General features: G+C 40.2%; 2 protein-coding genes and 1 pseudogene across 2 annotated transcripts in view; 2 read left to right on the top strand and 1 right to left on the bottom strand.

Moving 5' to 3' along the window:
* Positions 1-3,426, top strand: part of LOC140930166 (uncharacterized) — a 5,819-nt gene extending 2,393 nt beyond the window's left edge. The window contains exon 2 of the mRNA XM_073379835.1: positions 1,421-3,426. Coding sequence (XP_073235936.1) covers positions 1,421-2,154 — 734 coding nt within the window. The 3' untranslated portion in view covers positions 2,155-3,426. The remainder of the gene's footprint in view (positions 1-1,420) is intronic.
* Positions 3,427-7,110: 3,684 nt separating this feature from the next.
* LOC140930157 (uncharacterized) lies at positions 7,111-8,194 on the top strand (annotated as a pseudogene).
* Positions 8,195-8,344: 150 nt separating this feature from the next.
* LOC140938735 (uncharacterized) lies at positions 8,345-9,208 on the bottom strand. Its single transcript, XM_073388255.1, has one exon. It carries the CDS (start codon positions 9,206-9,208, stop codon positions 8,486-8,488), a length of 723 nt encoding a protein of 240 aa, XP_073244356.1. The 3' UTR covers positions 8,345-8,485.
* Between the last annotated feature and the right edge of the window lie 8,981 nt (positions 9,209-18,189).

Raw genomic sequence — 18,189 nt, 5'->3', positions numbered from 1 at the left:
CTTGACGAGTACGCAAACGTGTGAGAAATAACAGTGTTTGTATCAGAATCCAATGGCGAATATTTCCTTAAAACGGCTGTTCTGCAAAAAATATGAATTGTAAACTAAAGCTACAAAGCAAAGGATTGTAGTGAAAAATTTGGGGGGCGTACCTGTGCTTAAATTTCTCCAGAAGATTGCTTTAGATTTGCCAAATATTTCATTTTGTCTGTAATTTTTGCCGGGACTTTCTTAAGACAAATGTATAGAAAATTTAAAAAAGTGGTTCTAGGTCTCATTCTAGTGCATGTAACGCCCTCAGTTTTTTACAGTAGAATCCTTAGGAATGAAGCTTTAGTTTACAATTCATATGTTTCTCAGAACAGCCGTTTTACGGAAATTTTTCGACTTCAGATTCTCATACAAACACTGTAATTTCTCACGCGTTTGCCTGCTCGTCAAGATGGCGCCGAAAACCATGACAAGGTCTAATTACGTTTCACTTTTATCAAATGTACATTCTACGCAGAGATAACCGTGCCCACTTGCACCATCATTTTGCGTCAGATTATAGTAAGGTAAAAAAATCATGATAGCAATCCCTAGTTTTCTTTGTTCGGAAATTCTTACTTGATTGATGTAAAAACACACAGGAAGTGTCAAAACAGTAAATTCTTCTGGTAAATGACATCATTTTGGTTAAGATTTAAATAGAATTGTTTCTTTTAATGTGTAACAATTGAACTATTTAAGTTAATTGTTTCCTCGTGCCACTTATACAGAGGCTGCAGATTTAATTTTTCGTTCAACATGTAATAAAAATAACGTTGTTTCTAAAACGAAGACCCAAAAACGAAGACCGTCCGCGTTACCACGTTCCGCTGGACAAGGATAACGCGGCCTCTGGGAACGAGATTGGCCGCTGACCAAAAGGATCGTAGTTGACTAAACGCATGCGCATTATCTATAGTTATTTTACGTCATAACTTCTCGATCATTCTCGTCCCCAGAGCCCGTCGTTTCTTACAAATTAAGCCGAGTGGCTCTGGGGACGAGAATGCCTCTCGACCAATCCGTTTTCATTATAAGTCAGCCATCTTATCATCCTCGGAGACCCAGGGGCAGATAGTGGGGACGAGGGAAAGTCTAAACGGAGGAAAAGATGCGGCACGAAGAAAAGTAAAGAACGGCGAGAAGAGCCCCTGGGGACAATGTCTTACCAGACCAGTTCCAAACGGTCGCCGCCGTTCTGGCTTCTGATTGGTGCCAGAAAACTTGTTTTGCTGGCACCTTTCCTAATCATCTAGACCTGTTTCTCACAGGCAAGGACAAATATGGTATACCAAAGAGCCACCAAACTTCTAAGAATTTTGAATGGAAAGAGGCACGTGTTCTTTCTGATGACCATGAGCAGCAGGATTACTGGAATCTCTTTAAAAAGGTGGTGGAACAAAGAGGGAATGGCTCTGGGTTCATCTTCAAAGATTTCACTTTGTAATTACCAGCAGCAAATTTGGTGATGAACGTGTATTATTTTGTGAACAAAGAAAAATTCACATTTCCAATGCAGTCATCGGCAAGCTTTCTTGTGAAGTTGCTTTTGTTGATGTTGGAAAAGATTTAGCTTTGCCTTATTGCCAGGATCTTAAACTAGATCAAAATGGTATTAAACCACTGCAGCTGTCTGATTTCCCCTTGTTAACAGTCAAGAAGCAAACTTTCAGTTTTGGTTATCCTAGACCATATCCATCTGAAAAAGCTTTTGTTGTAAATGCTCCAGTCTGCGGTTCCATAGAAACACCACTGGGCTATACCTTAATGACATTGCAATTACCCCTGGACCTAGGTTTTTGTGGTGGTCCAATACTCTATAAGGTGAATGGAAAATGGAGTGTTGTAGGTGTTGTTAGAACAAAGGAGCCTTTTGGAGAGTATATTTCATTTGATGAGCGACAAATTATTGAGAAATTGTGTGCTAGTAGTAAACCCTGTAAATATGATCACAACCAAACATCATCAATAGATGCTTTGGCATTCAGATTAATTAATGTCCTTGCAGCTTGCCAGCACTGCAACTTGTATGTGTTACCTGGGAAGTATGTAATTGATTTTATCAGCAAAGGCATTGAGATTTTCCTTGGAAGGGGTAAAGAGGCTATTCCTGAAGCTATGTGATCATGGGTGTTTATTGTAATGTGGTTTAATAGAGGTAGAGATTGGAAGGAGTTTGGTTTGGTGACTACATGTAACCGTAATAAAAAGGTATACTTAAAGAGAGGTTTAACTGTATTGCAAAACTTTTGACAATTATCAAGTCAATTATTTGTCTTTATAGAGGTTGCAATTTCTTTAGTAAGAGATGCGTGCCTTAAAAAGTGAAAAGTTTCTGTTAGCTTTTCTTGTCAATATTACTGCTGTTCATTAGTTAGGACGATCAATGTTTATGTTAAAGATGTGTTGTAAAATTCAGATATTTAATGATACTTTGGGAAACATTTGTATTTTCATTTTTGGTAAAAATGTTTGCATCAATTAGATTATTGGTAAAAGGTTTTGAATATGTGTACTAATGATTTGGGGCCTGTTTCTCGAAAGTCCCAATAATTAATGGGCCGGTAAAGCTGTTGGTGTTTACATGCAAGATAGAAGATGCAATAGTTTTGCATATAACATGATAAAACTATCTGTTAATGAAAAAAAGAAAAATGGAGTATTTTGCTAGCCAGGACCTGTGCTCTTATTCTTTTTATTTCAATTTGAATATTTGATTTCAGTCCCGAAAAGTTATCAGGACTTTGGAGAAAAGAGCCCCAGGGCTTGATAAAAATCTTGAATTCCAGCTTGTCCTTTGGGCAAGCAGTTCTCATATTTTGCTTGCCCAGGACCTCTTCTTGCTCTTTTTAGTTAATGAGTTTGTTAGAAGATGACTTTCTTAGACCCTTGCTCATTGGGCAAGTGAATTTAAAAGTTACTTACCCCGGAAGGAAATCTTGCTCCGGACGACTGGACAGGGCTTTTTTTGAGCCATGATGATATTTATCCTCCTTGTATTTCTTGTAGTATTTTTCTGGTGAGGGCTGTCACATGATCTTGTTTACAATAAAGATTTTTTTACAAGCTGAAGTAATCCAGTGATTTCAGGTGACCTTGTTTTTTTGTTGTGAAACCATGGACAACATTTGGCCACTCAAGTTGAAAAACATTGCTGAAAACGACGAAGACATACATGTAACGATAACGATGATAACGAAGACCCCGTTATGGCGAAAAAAATCTGAAAGCCCGGCAGAATTACAGTAAAACATGTACAAACAAACCCCACTATAATGAATAGATTTTGATGGTCCCAACACACAATTTATCCCACTGTAACTAATATTTTGTCTGTTCACTCGCAGCAGTCAGTAAAAACGACAGATTTGAGTAGAAATCACGGCTTGCCTTAATTAAAAGAGTTTTTGAATTTGATGTCTTGATTGTCAGCGCTTTACACTTACAGTTAACAGTATCAAATAAATAAAAATAATGTTTTCTACATGCAGTATTGAATTTTTGGTAATTGTTATTTATTAAATTACCTCGCTATAACAAATATTTTTGCTGTTAACCAGATAACAAACAATCTTTTTTGGTACTGTGCCACTTCGTTGTAGCGGGGTTCCACTGTAGTTCATGAAGTGCAATGGCTATATTATTAAGCCCTGGTCCGACTGCTCTTTGTATATCTTTGTCAGCTTTTCCTCACTCTTCCATGTACATTGGTCAATAAAATAATCAATTGACCATTTTTAAACATCCCATTCACCTATAAAAAAAACAATTTGTAACAAAAAGTAAGGGACTGCATACACGGTTAGTGAGGCACCTCCCAACATGAACTGCAGCACCATTGATTTTATCTTTGTTTTTTGCCTCCTCTACTAACTATGTTTGACTGCATAATTAACCTGCATCCTCTGTTGTTACAAATTATGTGGTGAATTAAACAAATAGAGTTTTTGTCCAACATGTCACCAACACCTACTGCTGCCATATTGAATTACATGCATTAGATTGTGAGCAGGGGATTTACATTCTCTTGACAAGAAGGAAAACATGGTCATCCAAGTGCCAGTAACTTTTAAAGCTATTTCTCCATACTGGAAGACTGCTCAAGAATATATGCCAAACAAAGTGTGAGCCTGAGAATCAGAGAGTGCAGATGTGTGAAACCGTGCTCCTGATACTTTCTTTAAAATTTTCATCAAACAAACGAATTCCTAGGACCAACAATCTGGGATTTGCTGCCTTAATTAGCTAACCGGCTCTTTTCCTATTGTAAAAGCTAAAAAATTATCTCATTGATAGTTAGCCTATTAATAATATATAAGTTCTCAGCTTCGTTAGGCTTCCTTGTCACATAGTCAGTTATATAAGCATTTTTGGCCAATTATAGGAGTTTTATAAGATCCTACAAAAAATGTATATGAAAAAGGATGTATAGGGAGGCTGGGATGTATGGGATTTGCTGTCAAGAAAAACATGGGTTCTAGGCTAGATGTGGCAGCCAACAACCAGCCACCCATTCAGTCCAAGATGGTGTCCAAACTGTGAAATCATGTGGCATCCCAGCCCCAGTTGTCCCTAGGGTTAATAATGCTATCCACCAGATAAAACTCTTATACAAATTATGGTGGATAATGCCATCCAACTTTTGAACAACTGGGGCCAGAACGATGTCCGTGGGTCGTAATTTGCAGTTTCCGTGAGAAAAAAAGACCTGAATAAAAAGCAGCCTCCTTTGTCAAACACAATAATAAAATATTATTGTTAAGACTCCATTATCTTAGATGGTCTTTAACTAAGGGTAAATGTGACTTTCAATCTTTCCCAGCCAGTATCAGAAGAATGGCTGAAAATTTTTACCTTTTCTTCCTATAATTTTAAATATGTTGCAATCTGGAGGTCCCAGGTTGAATCCCTGCACCAACTTTTCACTGGGTTCATTATCCTTCTCTAGATCTGTAGTCCCTAGTTCAACTTCTCGGCCAGGTTGATATAAACAGCTTGCCTCTTAAGGACCGGTCATTATTTATGTGGGAGGTTGGCGGGGATTTTTTTAAAGCCTATTAGTTAATTCTTGACCCACTCCCATATAACTTTATATAAGAGGTGACCCACCCCCAACCCCCTTCAATCTATACCTCTATAAGGAGTTCCTGTTCACTGAAAGAAATCAGCATATCTTGTGGACCAGTGTCCTACTCTGCGGCCACTTCTTGTTGATGTGCCTTCTTGTATTGTTACAGTATGACTGTCATCTCCATATTTTTTGGCTCCGCACGTTAACGCACGGAAATTTTAATCACGTAAATCAAATAGAGGTAAGACATAAAGTATTGAGATTAAACGTCAAATTAAGCGAGTTTCTACTTTTACGCTTACATAATTGTACGTGCGTACTTTCATACATTGCCTTTATTTTATTTGCGAACGCAAATTTTACGCACTTGCGCACGTAAAAATTACGTGACAGTGGATACTTCATATCTCAAGTATTTATGAAGTGCAACATGACTTCACATCGTAACAACTGCAAAAATCTATCAATGAAATACAAAAAAAAAGTGAATCTATTTAACCGTACATTTCCTGTAATTGCGACAATATTCTGAGAAACGTAACGCCTTAAAAAGCCACAAAATCCAGGGGATTTCCCGGCTATAATCTTTTCTCATCCTGCTTGGGGATATTTCCTTTTTAAAGTGCCTACATGTCGTGCATAGTTACACGAAAATCAAGGGCCTCCATTTGAGGAAACTTACATCATTGCCAAACTTACATGCGTCATTTCAGTCATCGCAGAAAATAAATTGTATTCTCATCACGAGACTCATTTCCATACAATGAAAGTCGTCACGATTCTTATCCCCAGTTTCCACGGTCTTCGCTAGGAACCCGGGGCCTACAAACTAGGTCCCACCGACGAAAAAAAAACGACTGCATTTTAAGAGTCTCGCTCTGCCCAAGCAAGCTCGACTAACAAGCTTATTATCTTAATCTTCAGATAGATTAAAATATTAAAAGCTATAAAATATCTAAAATGTATAGCTTTTAATGTTCTGTTTGAAAAGAAGAAGAGAGTTGATTTCTTTGAAGGATGCGTCTAAAATGTTTCATTCCTTAGCGCATCGATAAAAAAAGTCTCTGCTTTCTGTAATTCCTTTTAGCGAGAGGAAGGGAAATCGTTCCTTCTTCTAGTGTTATAACTATGGATGTCTGAGTTTCTCAAAATATTAAAATTGTGATCTACAAGTCCGTGGATGTACTTAAAAGTGGTAATGTATCTATGTACAAGGTGCTCTTGAAATAAGGTAGGCCATCCGAGTGTTCGATGAAGCATAGTTGGGCAAATCAAGGATAACTTTGGCAGCCTTATTTAGCAAGACCTGTAGATCATGCATTAATGTAATGTTATCTTTGTCTCCCCAGATGGTATCTGCAAAGTCGAAGAGAGGTCTTATTAAAGCATTGTATAATGCGACTCGCGCATCCAAAGGCAATAGATGTTTGATTCGATTTAACAAGCCAATTCTTTGATTCACTTTCGCAATCAATGATTCGATATGCTCATTCCAAGTCAGATTCTTATGAATGACAACACCTAGATACTTGATTGAATCTTCACACTCAAGGTTTTCATGATCAATGACAGGCTTAACGCCTTGGCAGGTTTGCAACCTTCTATCATCTCCAAACAATACAAACTTCGATTTCGATGTATTTAAGGTCAGATAGTTGTTGTTAAACCATTCGGCAAGATTGGCAAGGTCGCATTCAGTTATATTCAATATTTTGACAGCAATTTTCACTGAGGTAAATCACTGTGTCGTCTGCATACATGACTACCTGGCAGTGCTCCAAACAGTTGGGAAGGTCGTTAACGTATATTAGGGAGCTTACGAATTGACGACTTTCTCACGACGACGCCGTTGGGCCACGTCATAGTCCTGCGTCGCCGTCATCTAGAAATTTGAATTTACGATTTTAAGTAAAGACGACGACGTTGGTGCGCTTGCTGCAAATTTTCCCGCCGTTTCTGAAGTTTGTTTTTATCACTTCATGATCATAAGCCGGGTTGTTCAAACCAAAATGCCTAACTTCAGAGAAACAAGAGCTTGTATTGCTTACGCTTATCGAAACAACTTTTTAAAAGAAGAAGAATTTGTACTTTTATACGATGCTCATAAGTCAAAAAACCCAGAGTTTCCGTATTGGAACTACGAAAGGTTCGATTTGGACGAGAAAACAAACGACGAATGCAAGATTGAGTTTCGTTTCTACAGAGATATATGACATTTATAAACTCGCGGAACAGCTGCAGTTACCTGACGAGATAACCACTTACAATGGTTTAGTAGTACCTTCGGTACCTGCATTATGCATGTATCTTAAACGCTATGCCTACCCTTGCCGATACGGAGATTTGGTTTACCATTTTGCCAGACCGGTTCCTGAGATTTCTATCATAAATAACCACATAATGGACTTGATTTATGAGCGCTGGCATCATCTGCTTACAAGGTATAATCATGATTTGTTATCCCCTCCCAAGCTTCGCCAGTATGCTGATGCTATCCAACAGGCAGGAGCTGCCCTAGATAACTGCTGGGGATTCATAGATGGAACTGTAGGTCCAGTTTGTAGGCCTAACGAAAACCAGCGATCCATCTACAATGGCCATAAACGTGTCCACTCAATTAAGTTTCAGGCTGTCGCTTTGCCTAATGGATTAGTGGGGAATCTATTTGGCCCAGTTGAGGGAAGACGCCATGACAGTTTCATGCTAGCTGCCTCCGGATTCTTGCAGGAACTGCAAAGGTTTTCCAACTGCCCCGTAACTGGCCTTCCCCTCTGCGTGTACGGTGACCCCGCCTATCCGATACGTGCACACCTACAAAGGCCCTATAAAGGCGCAGTCCTGACCCCAGCTCAACAAGATTTTAACACCTCAATGAGCACAGTTCGCTCTTCCGTCGAGTGGATATTCGGGGATATTGTCAATTATTTTAAGTTCTTAGATTTTAAAAAGAATCTGAAAATCGGATTGAGTGCTGTAGGAAAGATGTATGTAACATGTGCATTAATGCAGAATGCACGAAGCATTTTATACGGTTCTGTTACGTCAGAGTATTTTGGTGTTAATCCGCCAACTCTAGAGGAATACTTCATTTGATATAATGTGCTTAAGATATACTTGTGATACTCCAGTTATACAACATAAACACTCTAGTCGCTTGAAGGTTTAATTTGAAATGTAGTAGAACTCAAGTTCAAAAAAGAACACATGTAAAGCCAATAGTAGTGTTAACACGCGTGCCAGAACATCTACGTGCAATAAAGTGATGAAAATCAACATCGAATGCTAAGGTTGCTTGTTCATGCTATATTACAAAACCAAAAACAACAACGAAAAAATAAGTTGCGTGTTTACAAGAAAACTGAACAATAACTACTCCGATCATAACTACGGTCCCTTTTTTAAGAGTTCAATGACTGCTTGTGTTTGCGCTTGCTGGCTGTTAAGCATCATTTGCATCATATGCATAAACTGCTGTTGCTGCTGCTGCACCTGTAACTGTTGCTGGTCCCGCAGCTGAGTGAACAATGCTTGCTGGGTAGCAGCTGTAGCTTCGTCTTGCCTCCTCTTCATGTCTAGCTCATCTCGCCTTAACTGAGAGTCCCTCTCCGCTGCCTCCCTTAGATAGTCAAGGGTGTCACCATTTTTTTGGCGCTTTTTTCGTGGTTCATCTTTGCCATTTCTCTTCTCAGTCTGAGCCAGCCTTTCCATGGCTCTCTCCCTCATCTCCTCGCCTGCTGCTTTATCTTGATCTGCCTTGTTTCGATCCACATCAGTGCGGGATTCCTTGGTCTTCTCTTCCTCCTCTCTTCTCTCCATATAGTCTTCCATTATTTGATCTATTTCTCGGTATTCGGGGGAAATTCCCAAGCCCCTCTCGGCCTCTCTCTTCCTGGCCTTGGAATCCCTTTCCAGGATTTTCAAGCGGTCCCTCAAACCCTTTTGCGAAACGCAAAATTGGGGCTCTTTGATGTTATTCAGAATTTTGCATATTTCGTCTAAACAGTTTCCCCGCTCTCTGGTGCCTGAACGGTACTTCCATAGTTCCCAACTAAGGAGTTCGCGACCAAATATGGTGTCATGTTTAACTGACCACTTCATTTTCGGCATTCTGTGAAAAAAATTATAAAAAATATATATATATAATTTACTGAACAGTTAAATCACTAACTTACTAAGCTAACTGTTAAGGTAACGTTTCTCCGCTAGCTATTTATCTATGAGATCACACTCGCTGGTCGATTGTCTCACAAGCTTAAGAAAATAACACAATAGAAAATGAAAAACAATAAAATCAGTTCGCACAGCGAGCAGAAAAGCAAACACAGCTGTAAGCCAAGGAAAGTTTGCGTGTTTCTACAACACCAAGCTAGCTATAAGATCCCTCTTAACAAGAGAAAAGGAGTAAAAATAAACTTTTCATTGACTTTAAAATTGTTTTGAAAGCTGGCAGGGTAAGAAATTTTTTTTTTGTTCAGCGAAGTATGTAAACTTACCAGCTATAGCCAACTCGGCTCTGTTTCTTACTGTTAATGTGACAACTCAAAAAAAAAGATACGCGACTTTTCGGTCCTTTCAAATTTAATGAGCACCAGAAAATGTCTTATACTTTAGTGTAGTGTGATTAAAAAGAAAGATGTCCATACAGCAATCAACTTTTCATTCATACCTTTTCGTGCCCTCGCCAGCGCTTTCATGAGTTGCCATGGCTATAGAAGGTAGAATTGAACGAAAACAGACAAAAAAAGTCAAAGACATTCGTAAAGAACATGTTACTAATATAATACTTTGATTTTTCTGGCAAAAACACGTGAATTATCGCTAGAAAACTTTGAAAACTAACCTCACGTCCTGCTTTCTTTAAGACGCCGGCAAATCGCTCTTACCAACGTCGTTGACTTTTGCTCGACGCCGGCAAGTGCCAAGACAGGCATGCGCAGTAGGTATGTCACGCAATCCAACGGCGTCGTCGTGCGAAAGTCGTCGATTCGTAAGCTCCCTATTAGAAAAAGAAGAGGCCCAAGCATGCTTTCTTGGGGTACTCCAACAGGAACCATTTGTTGAGTCGACTGGCAGTTTTAAACAGATGTGACTTGATGCCGACTTTCAAGGTATGAGGAAAACCACTTCACAACTTGAGAACTAGCTCCAATGGTAATTGCCCTTACTGCTCCAAAGTGTGGCACAGAACCTATCCGATATGTGAGGCTCCACTCTCGAGATCGGCGCGGCGCAGCTTCGCTCCGTTACAGAAAGCGCGCCGAAATCACCGTTCTTATAGCTGAAACACAGAAGCCCTGCTCGGTCAGCCTCATTCCCAGGCTCTTTCCCTTAAAAAACGAAAGGCCGCCCTTACCATTTTCTAAAGGAAAAAGCCTAATAGGCTACTTCCGAGTTCTGAAAACACTCACATTCAAAATGAGGGCAAGCGCACGACCTTTCTTGTGAAAATTAGTTTTACTTGCATGAGAATGAAAAATCATTTCAATATCAAAGGCTGAGCCGCCACTTAACCTCGTTTTGATACAGAGGGGGACTCGGAAATGGTCTATTTACGTTCTTTTGAGAGTAGCGAATTAGAACGCAATGTTTACTTCCGTTGCCTGACCATTTAGTGATATTACAAAACAACCTTCAGTTGTGAATGGCTACAAAAGGCCTTTCTAGATACTTTCATAAATTTCGAGGCGCTCAGTTTGTTTCTGTGTTATCTTCGACAAATTTACGTGCATCGGCTTAGTGTTAAATCTGCCGCCAACTCTGCCCTTTTGACTTCTAAAGGGCAGAGTCGTTGGCAGTTCTTGTTTCTTAAATTGATTATCAAGGAAAGCTGGGGAACTTCCGTGTAGAGTGAATCTAACAACCTTCTATAGAAAGTATTTATTACTCAAAGTTCTCCAATTAAAAGTCGACTGAGGCAGGAGAAAACATATAAACAGTAAATAGATTCGTTACATTTTGGAGTTAGTTTCCTTCAACTAGTCTTCTACGGGAGTTATTTTGCATGAAGTTAGCATTTCTCTGAAAGTTGTTCTTTTGCGGTATCTTTACGTTTTCTAAACAGATTACAGAGAACATCGTTATACTCATTCTGTCGATGTGAGCTGCAACCACAGTCTTACTAAATTACTTGAAAGACTTTCGGAAAACACAAGATCAGACACTTTGTCTTTGTACGAGTACAAGTGTTGTTCCAATCAACGTCCCCCAATGTTGGTTTCACAGGGTGCTTGCACAAAGTCTACTTGAAATCAACATTGAATGGGAAGAAGAGAAGAAATCCACAAGCATATAACATTTATGACCAGGAATAGAACCGTAAGATTACACTTTACGGAGATCTGCAAAAAGTAAAGTATGAAGAATGTGAAATAATCAGTTCATTTCCTGATAATGGAAACTAGTAATTTCAAATTTATTCAGTATCAGACAATTCAGACATGGGAAGTGTAGCTTTCTCATCCTCCTGATCAGAGATGCAGTTTGTTTCATAACACTTTTCTAGTACTCGGCAACCCAATAAGGCGGACAAAAGTACCAACGGAACCCATGCCAAAACTCTCACAACTGTTTTCAAAACCTGGTCGTCGTCGGTGGCAAGTGGTGAACTGATTGCAGTGATAAGAGAGAGGTTTGTCAAAAGCAGTATGTCTATTTTGTTGATCCACTTATAACTGCTTTCTCCTTTCCCCTGCCTAGCGTCCTTATGTCCTCGTCGTTCTCCCTCATTCCTCCTTCCTCTTGCCCCTCTGCGCGACTTGCTGCTTGGGTCATCCTGTTTGACTTCACTGGGTTCCTCGTCCGATTTTTTAACGCTCGTCTTGCTGTTGTTCCCTTCCATGCTTTGTTTAACGTCGTTGGGTCCCCTGTAAGGCTTCGAAGACGCAAAGATGGAGAGAATGAAGATACAGGTGACCTCCAACACAACTCTTTTCACAGAATTAGCTGGCAGGTAAGTGTAAAACAACAAGATCACGATTCGGCAGAGAAAATAGAAAGCCGCAAACCACCGATATTGATCCTTAAAACAACATTGAAATGCATCTAGGTATAGGTCCCATCTATGGAGATCGAATACTGGACGAAGGAACCTAGTCAGCGTCGGACGAAACAACAGAAGTAACGGAAATGGAAGTACAATAATTATAATGTAAAGCATGGCAATGACAAAGTATACAAGGTGCCTTCCATGAAGAAATTCGTATCCTCCGTAATCATAAAGAAAAGTGGTACCTACAACTTTGGCAGGATGCAGAATTGAGAGGGAAATTCTTGTGATATTTGTATAACACAAAACAAAAATGGTACATACAGCGCGATACGGAGCCGTAGGAGTTCGTCTTAGAACCATTCTGCTAAACGTGCAGTCGGGGTAGCGATCCACGAAAGACTTCAACACACCCACAGTTACCAACACAAGGAGGGGAATGAGAGACAGTGACAACATTTTATCGGCATCGTTCAAACCTTTGATAAAACAGAAACTGTGATCGCCAATGTGTATGTGCACATTGGTAAAACCAATGACAAATTCGATAACTGGGTCAAATTCAAAACCATCGGGTGTCAGCAACTTCATGATTTGGTATGAATACAACCAAGCGTTCAGATAACCTGAAGCAATATCGAGGTCAATTAGCATCACACCCACAACAACGAGAAGGAAGCCGAGGTAAACCAGTACTGCAAATATTACATGCCAGTTCGGACAGGCTTCTACGCAGCGTTGACTTCCAAAAGAAATAGTGTAATCATCCTTACATTCCCCACAGAGAACACTGCTCTGGTTTCTTGACTCGCTGCACACAAAACCTTCGATGTACTTATATTGAGAGACGTCGGCGGTTGAAGAGTTACAATATCCAGTAGGACAAAAATAGGTGGCAAACTCTCCATCGACATTTCCAGCCCAATACCCTCCTTTTATGTAAACGGTCTTCCCATCATTGTCACAGTAAGATACTCCTTTAGCCATTATACATTCACATTTTAAAGTTGCCTTATCAAAACTAAATCCAGCGTGACAACCCTTCAGTGTGACGTTCTCCACCATTTTCTCTAGAACTTGGCTTCCTGTATAACTCATTTTCACATCAAAGAGGCTTCCTATCTCTCCACGCAAGATAATACTTGAAATTTTGCCACCAGTGGCAAGAAAAAGTGGCGAAGAGTTGTCGAGCTGAACTGAAGAGGTTTTAACACTGACGTCAACAATTCCTGGGATGAGATTTCCAACCTCGTCAAACAATTGAACAGTTGCGTCAAAAACCTCGCCAGGGGGTACCTCCCAATCACTCTCATTATGTCCCATGTCCACTGGTTCTGTTGCAACTTCCTGCAAAAGGGAGGTTGAATTTGGAGGCAAGTTGACAAACTTGACAAACTTCCATTTCAGTACATTATTATGCTGCCGACTCTCACCCGCTCGTCGACAGTTTTTTAGTGTTGTGGCGTACACTGATTTGCCTAAGGATGCGCTGTTATCTCTGAAGACAACAGTTGTATTCCACTCGTCATAATCCTTTAAGGAATTAGAATACCCAAAAAAACAAGCTTCATTGGCTGCACCAGTGGCGTTAAAGCTTACCAGAGGGGCCCCTGGAGCTTCAATGTACAGTGCCCCACCTTTGTCGTCACACTTATTGGCTTCAAATGTTAACGAAGAGGTTTTATCTTGCAAAAGAATTCTGGACCGTCCGTACATGGCTATCGCCCCTCCCCTAACACCGGTGTTTTTAATGAAATGCAAGCTGCCGTAGACCATCAATGTTGACCCATCTAGAACTAATGCAGATTGGGTGTTACTTACAAACTGCGCATTGCCTTTGAATATAAGAGGCACTTGCAAGCTGTACAGAGTTCCTTGCCCAATTGTCAGATTAAGCTGAAGCTGGTTAACTCTATTGAAACGAAACCAAGTGTTATTCTGAAAGCAAACGCGGTAAGGGATTTCCGGCCCAATAAGATCTTCGTTTCTGTTGTAAAGATATGCACCAATGGCAGCCCCTACACTGCCCACGTTCTCCATCCAGTTGCATCCATGAAAGTAAAACTGTGTAACAGCCGGATTTGTTTGAATGAAACACTTCCGGGGAATTGTTGTTCCATACAGTGACGCCCCCCCTCCAAATGTTGCAGTGTTGCCTTCAAATGAACAATTGGTCATCTTGAATCGGTTTATACGAAGATGGACACCCTCTTCTGGCAAGTTTCCTATACGGGCACCTCCACCATCCAACAAAGCGCCGTTTTCTCGAAACACACTTGATTCTACTTCTAAAGAATTGTTCTCTGTTGTTCCCCTCATTTCAACCTGAAGGCCTCCACCCCAAGATGCCTCGTTACTGGCAAAAACACTTGATCGGATTTTGATGAGGCACCCACTTGCCTTGTCTGGTAAATATATAGCTAGCCCTCCTCCACGGCTGAATGGAAGTTCCGGTGTGTCCAGTTCGTTCGTTCTGTGTGCGTTTAACCACAAAGCTTTGTTTCTGAGAAAATGGCAGCTTGAAAATTCGTAGATATTGTTGTGTTGATACGAGTCATGCTCGCCAGGCGTTACATTTATTGTAACGTAAGCGTATGGATTTAATATAACGTAAACGCCGCCACCTGAGTACACGTACTTTCCATTCTCGCTACTTACATCTTCCCATTCAGCGTGCATTCTTTCTTTTGAAATGAAATTATCCGCAAACAAACAATGTGTGAAGTTCACAACGCCCCCGACATCATACAAATTAACTCCGAGACCTGGAGATGACGAAATTTCAACATTATACATCCGAAGGTTCCTGCAATATCGAAAATCCAAGGCGGCCTTAAATTTTGCGCCCCTCAGATTTGGATAATTTTTTTCTATTCCCACCGTACTTCGATGCCATCCCGCGCACTTTCTAAACTTCAATCCCTCCAAAGTTATATTTTTGCTGAGAGAAAATGCGAGGCTTACATTTGGTTCACAAGTTATTTGAACGTCATTACGGAAACCACTTCCAATGAGACTAAAGGAAGTCATCCTGGTGAAAATGTGGCTTGTTTTAAGCGAGTAATTTCCTTTACTCGCCAACATTGAAGTTGAAGTAAAACCAGAAGCGAGTCGTAAAGCTCGGTCGAGTGTACACTTCGCATCCATGGTGCAATTGGCGGAATCACTTCCGTTCGGCGAAACGTATATTTCTCTTGCATATGCAAATGTATGAAAAAAGCATAACACCAAAAACAGCATGAAGAAAATTTCAACTTCAGAGCACATTTCACAGTTTCTAGGCGCCATATTCGGATGTCAACAAACCTCTCAGCAATGAGCGCTTGAACGCTTACCATTTGTATGGAAAACCCGGAAATTCAGCGGATCGGAAAATTCCGCTTGCATTAGAAACCAGCATGGCGGCGATTTACATTTCCAACCAGTCGGCAAAAATAGGGGACTGTAAACAGTCCCCATCTAACATGCATATCTCCTGGCTTCTCAGCAGACTAATTCAGTCAGGTTGCGTAGCGTACGTGACCAGCCTAGGTTGCCTGTGCCTGATACATCTGCGTTTTGACGTAAATACGTGCACTTGATGTTTGTATGTATGCATGTATGTAAATCACCGTATTTTTGAGATGATTTGATATGCTCGCGAATCGTAATGAACCAGTTTAATATTGAACTCGATTGGAAATTCACTCTTTCACTCACACATCGCTCGCGTGCGCTACACCTCATCGTGGACAGCTTTCAGACAAATAATACGCTAATTGGTTCTCACGGACTTTTATACAAAAAAATATGAGGCTAGCTTGATACAAACACTTATTTTGGTTCAAAGTTCAGTTTTTAATCGGTCAGTGTAAAACGTAGACTGCGGACTGCAGACTGCAGACTGCGGACCAGGGGTAAAAGGGAATTAAGATCGACTGCAGACTCTTTAAACATTTGTGCTCCTTCTTCTCCACAAATGTGAATTATAGCCTTAGAGCAGGCGTTTTATTGTATTGAATCATTTTTTGACTCGCCCCAACTCTCGGTCAGTCGAAAGTCCAAATCGATCGCACAGCAAAATACGCCTGCTTTGGAGGCTAGGTGATTAGCCAGCTTTGTTGATAAGTTAAACTTGTTAAAACGTAGCAAATTTCTTCCAAAGAATATGTTATTAGACTTGTATTTTAGAGTTATTATGCCGTCGATTGTATATGGTATATCAGTATGGGGAGGCCTCACAAATAAGGAGGGTTTTAAGGCATTAGAAGCACTGCATTGTAGAGCTGCGAGAATTATCTTTGAGCTACCTTGGGAGATATCTAATGCAGATGTTATGAAAAAGGCTAATTGGTCTTCTTTAGCCTTTATGTATAAAATTAGCTTAGCTAAGCTTATGTATAAAATCCACAATAACCTGACTCCAGACGCTATGTCAGCTATTATTAAGAACAATGATAACATCAAGCGATATCAACTTAGGAAGAAACTGAAAATTGATGTCCCTCGTTTTAACACCAACTACATGAGGAACTCCGTAGCTCGTAGAGGAGCAATAGTTTGGAACACGTTGGTTCCTCAACTCAATGAAGATATAGACAATGTTAAGAAATATGCGATTATGGCAAGACGGTCAAAGACTCTGCTACACCTAGATTTCGACTGTATCTCCCCTCAAACATTAACCAGAAGGGAGGAAGATTTTAAGTATAATTAGTGTTAATAATTAGTCGATACTAGAGTACCACCTTGTACTTTAGAATTTTAAGCTTTTATCGTTTTAGACTTGTATGTAGTAAGTAGCTATATAATTTTAGCTGGTGTATATCCTATTTATTTTCTAATTCATTAGTTATCTTATTTAATTATTTAGACACGACCCCACAAGCGAAGCGTCGCTTTAATACTTATCGTGTATAAATAAAGATTATTGATTGATTGATTGATTGATCGGTTACACACCTTGTACACACCTTCCTTGTCGAAGTACATTGCACATTCGCCAGAAGTTTCAATGAACGTCCGAACAGCTTACGTCCGCCTACCTTGATTTGCAATACTTTCATAGAAGGTCATCCAAATTTCCTGCAGAACATCTTTCTTTGTTGGAATGTTTTACTCCCATTTTTTTCGCCATAATTCTTTCTGTACAGTATTTTGGGTCAGCAGCTTTTATTTAAGCGTAAACATCGTGTTGTACCAATTCACGGTCACGTGTATCGAAAACTGGAGCTTGAGGTCTCTCGGACAATGGATATAGAAAGTAAAGTATATCTATTATCCATGCTCGGACGGAAAAAAAAGGTTCAAGATTGCGATTATGTTTTTGGGTCGTCGACGAAGTTCCAGAGGAATGACTGGATTTGTGAAAGCAGATATATGTCGTTAAGTAAGTGTTTGTTGACGTGTATTTTGCGGGATTTTATTTGCCCTTAAACCCTTCCGCGACTACAGTTTATGCTCGGTCTGCATTTTACCCCAGTCTCCGTTTTACTCTCAGTCTGTAGTCTGCATTTTACATTCAGTCTGCATTTTACCCCTGGTCCGCAGTCTGCAGTCCGCAGTCCGCAGTCTGCGTTTTACACTGACCAGTTTTCATCTAGCCTGAGTATCAGGCCTTCCTAAGGGGCTAGGGGAGAGGAGATTTTAGATGGGCAGGTGGGAGGGAGAGAAGAGAAAGGAAGGGCGTTTCTCTCCTTCAGCTCTCTCCCTTTTTCGCTTCCATCTTTCCCCTTTTCCCCAGAAACGCCTGATACTCAGGCTAGTTTTTATCGATCGCCAACGTGTCGTGCTGCGTTACATGCACCCCCTAGGTGGGTATGTGCCGCCCGGGACTCCAAATTGGCACCCCGTTCTAAAAAAATTCCCCTAAAATTGATACCCCATTCTAGAAATGGGCCAATTTTTTATACTCCATTCTGGAAAGTTTGTACATTGAAAGAGCCCTGTTTTTTTAAAAAGATATTTCTTTATTTGTTCGACTTATATATCAAATAAATGATTCTTCGTAATCAGCAACAATTTTAAGCAGAAGATAAAGCCGTGATCCACAATTTTTTATACCCCATTCTAGAAAACGCCTCTGAAATGGACACCCCGTTCTAAATCAGGAGCTCCAAAATCA

The sequence above is a fragment of the Porites lutea genome, chromosome 1, assembly GCF_958299795.1.
Source record: "Porites lutea chromosome 1, jaPorLute2.1, whole genome shotgun sequence".
Classification (NCBI taxonomy): domain Eukaryota; kingdom Metazoa; phylum Cnidaria; class Anthozoa; order Scleractinia; family Poritidae; genus Porites; species Porites lutea.
Note: the sequence above shows the minus strand (reverse complement) of the source record. Positions and strands in the feature narration are given on the sequence as shown.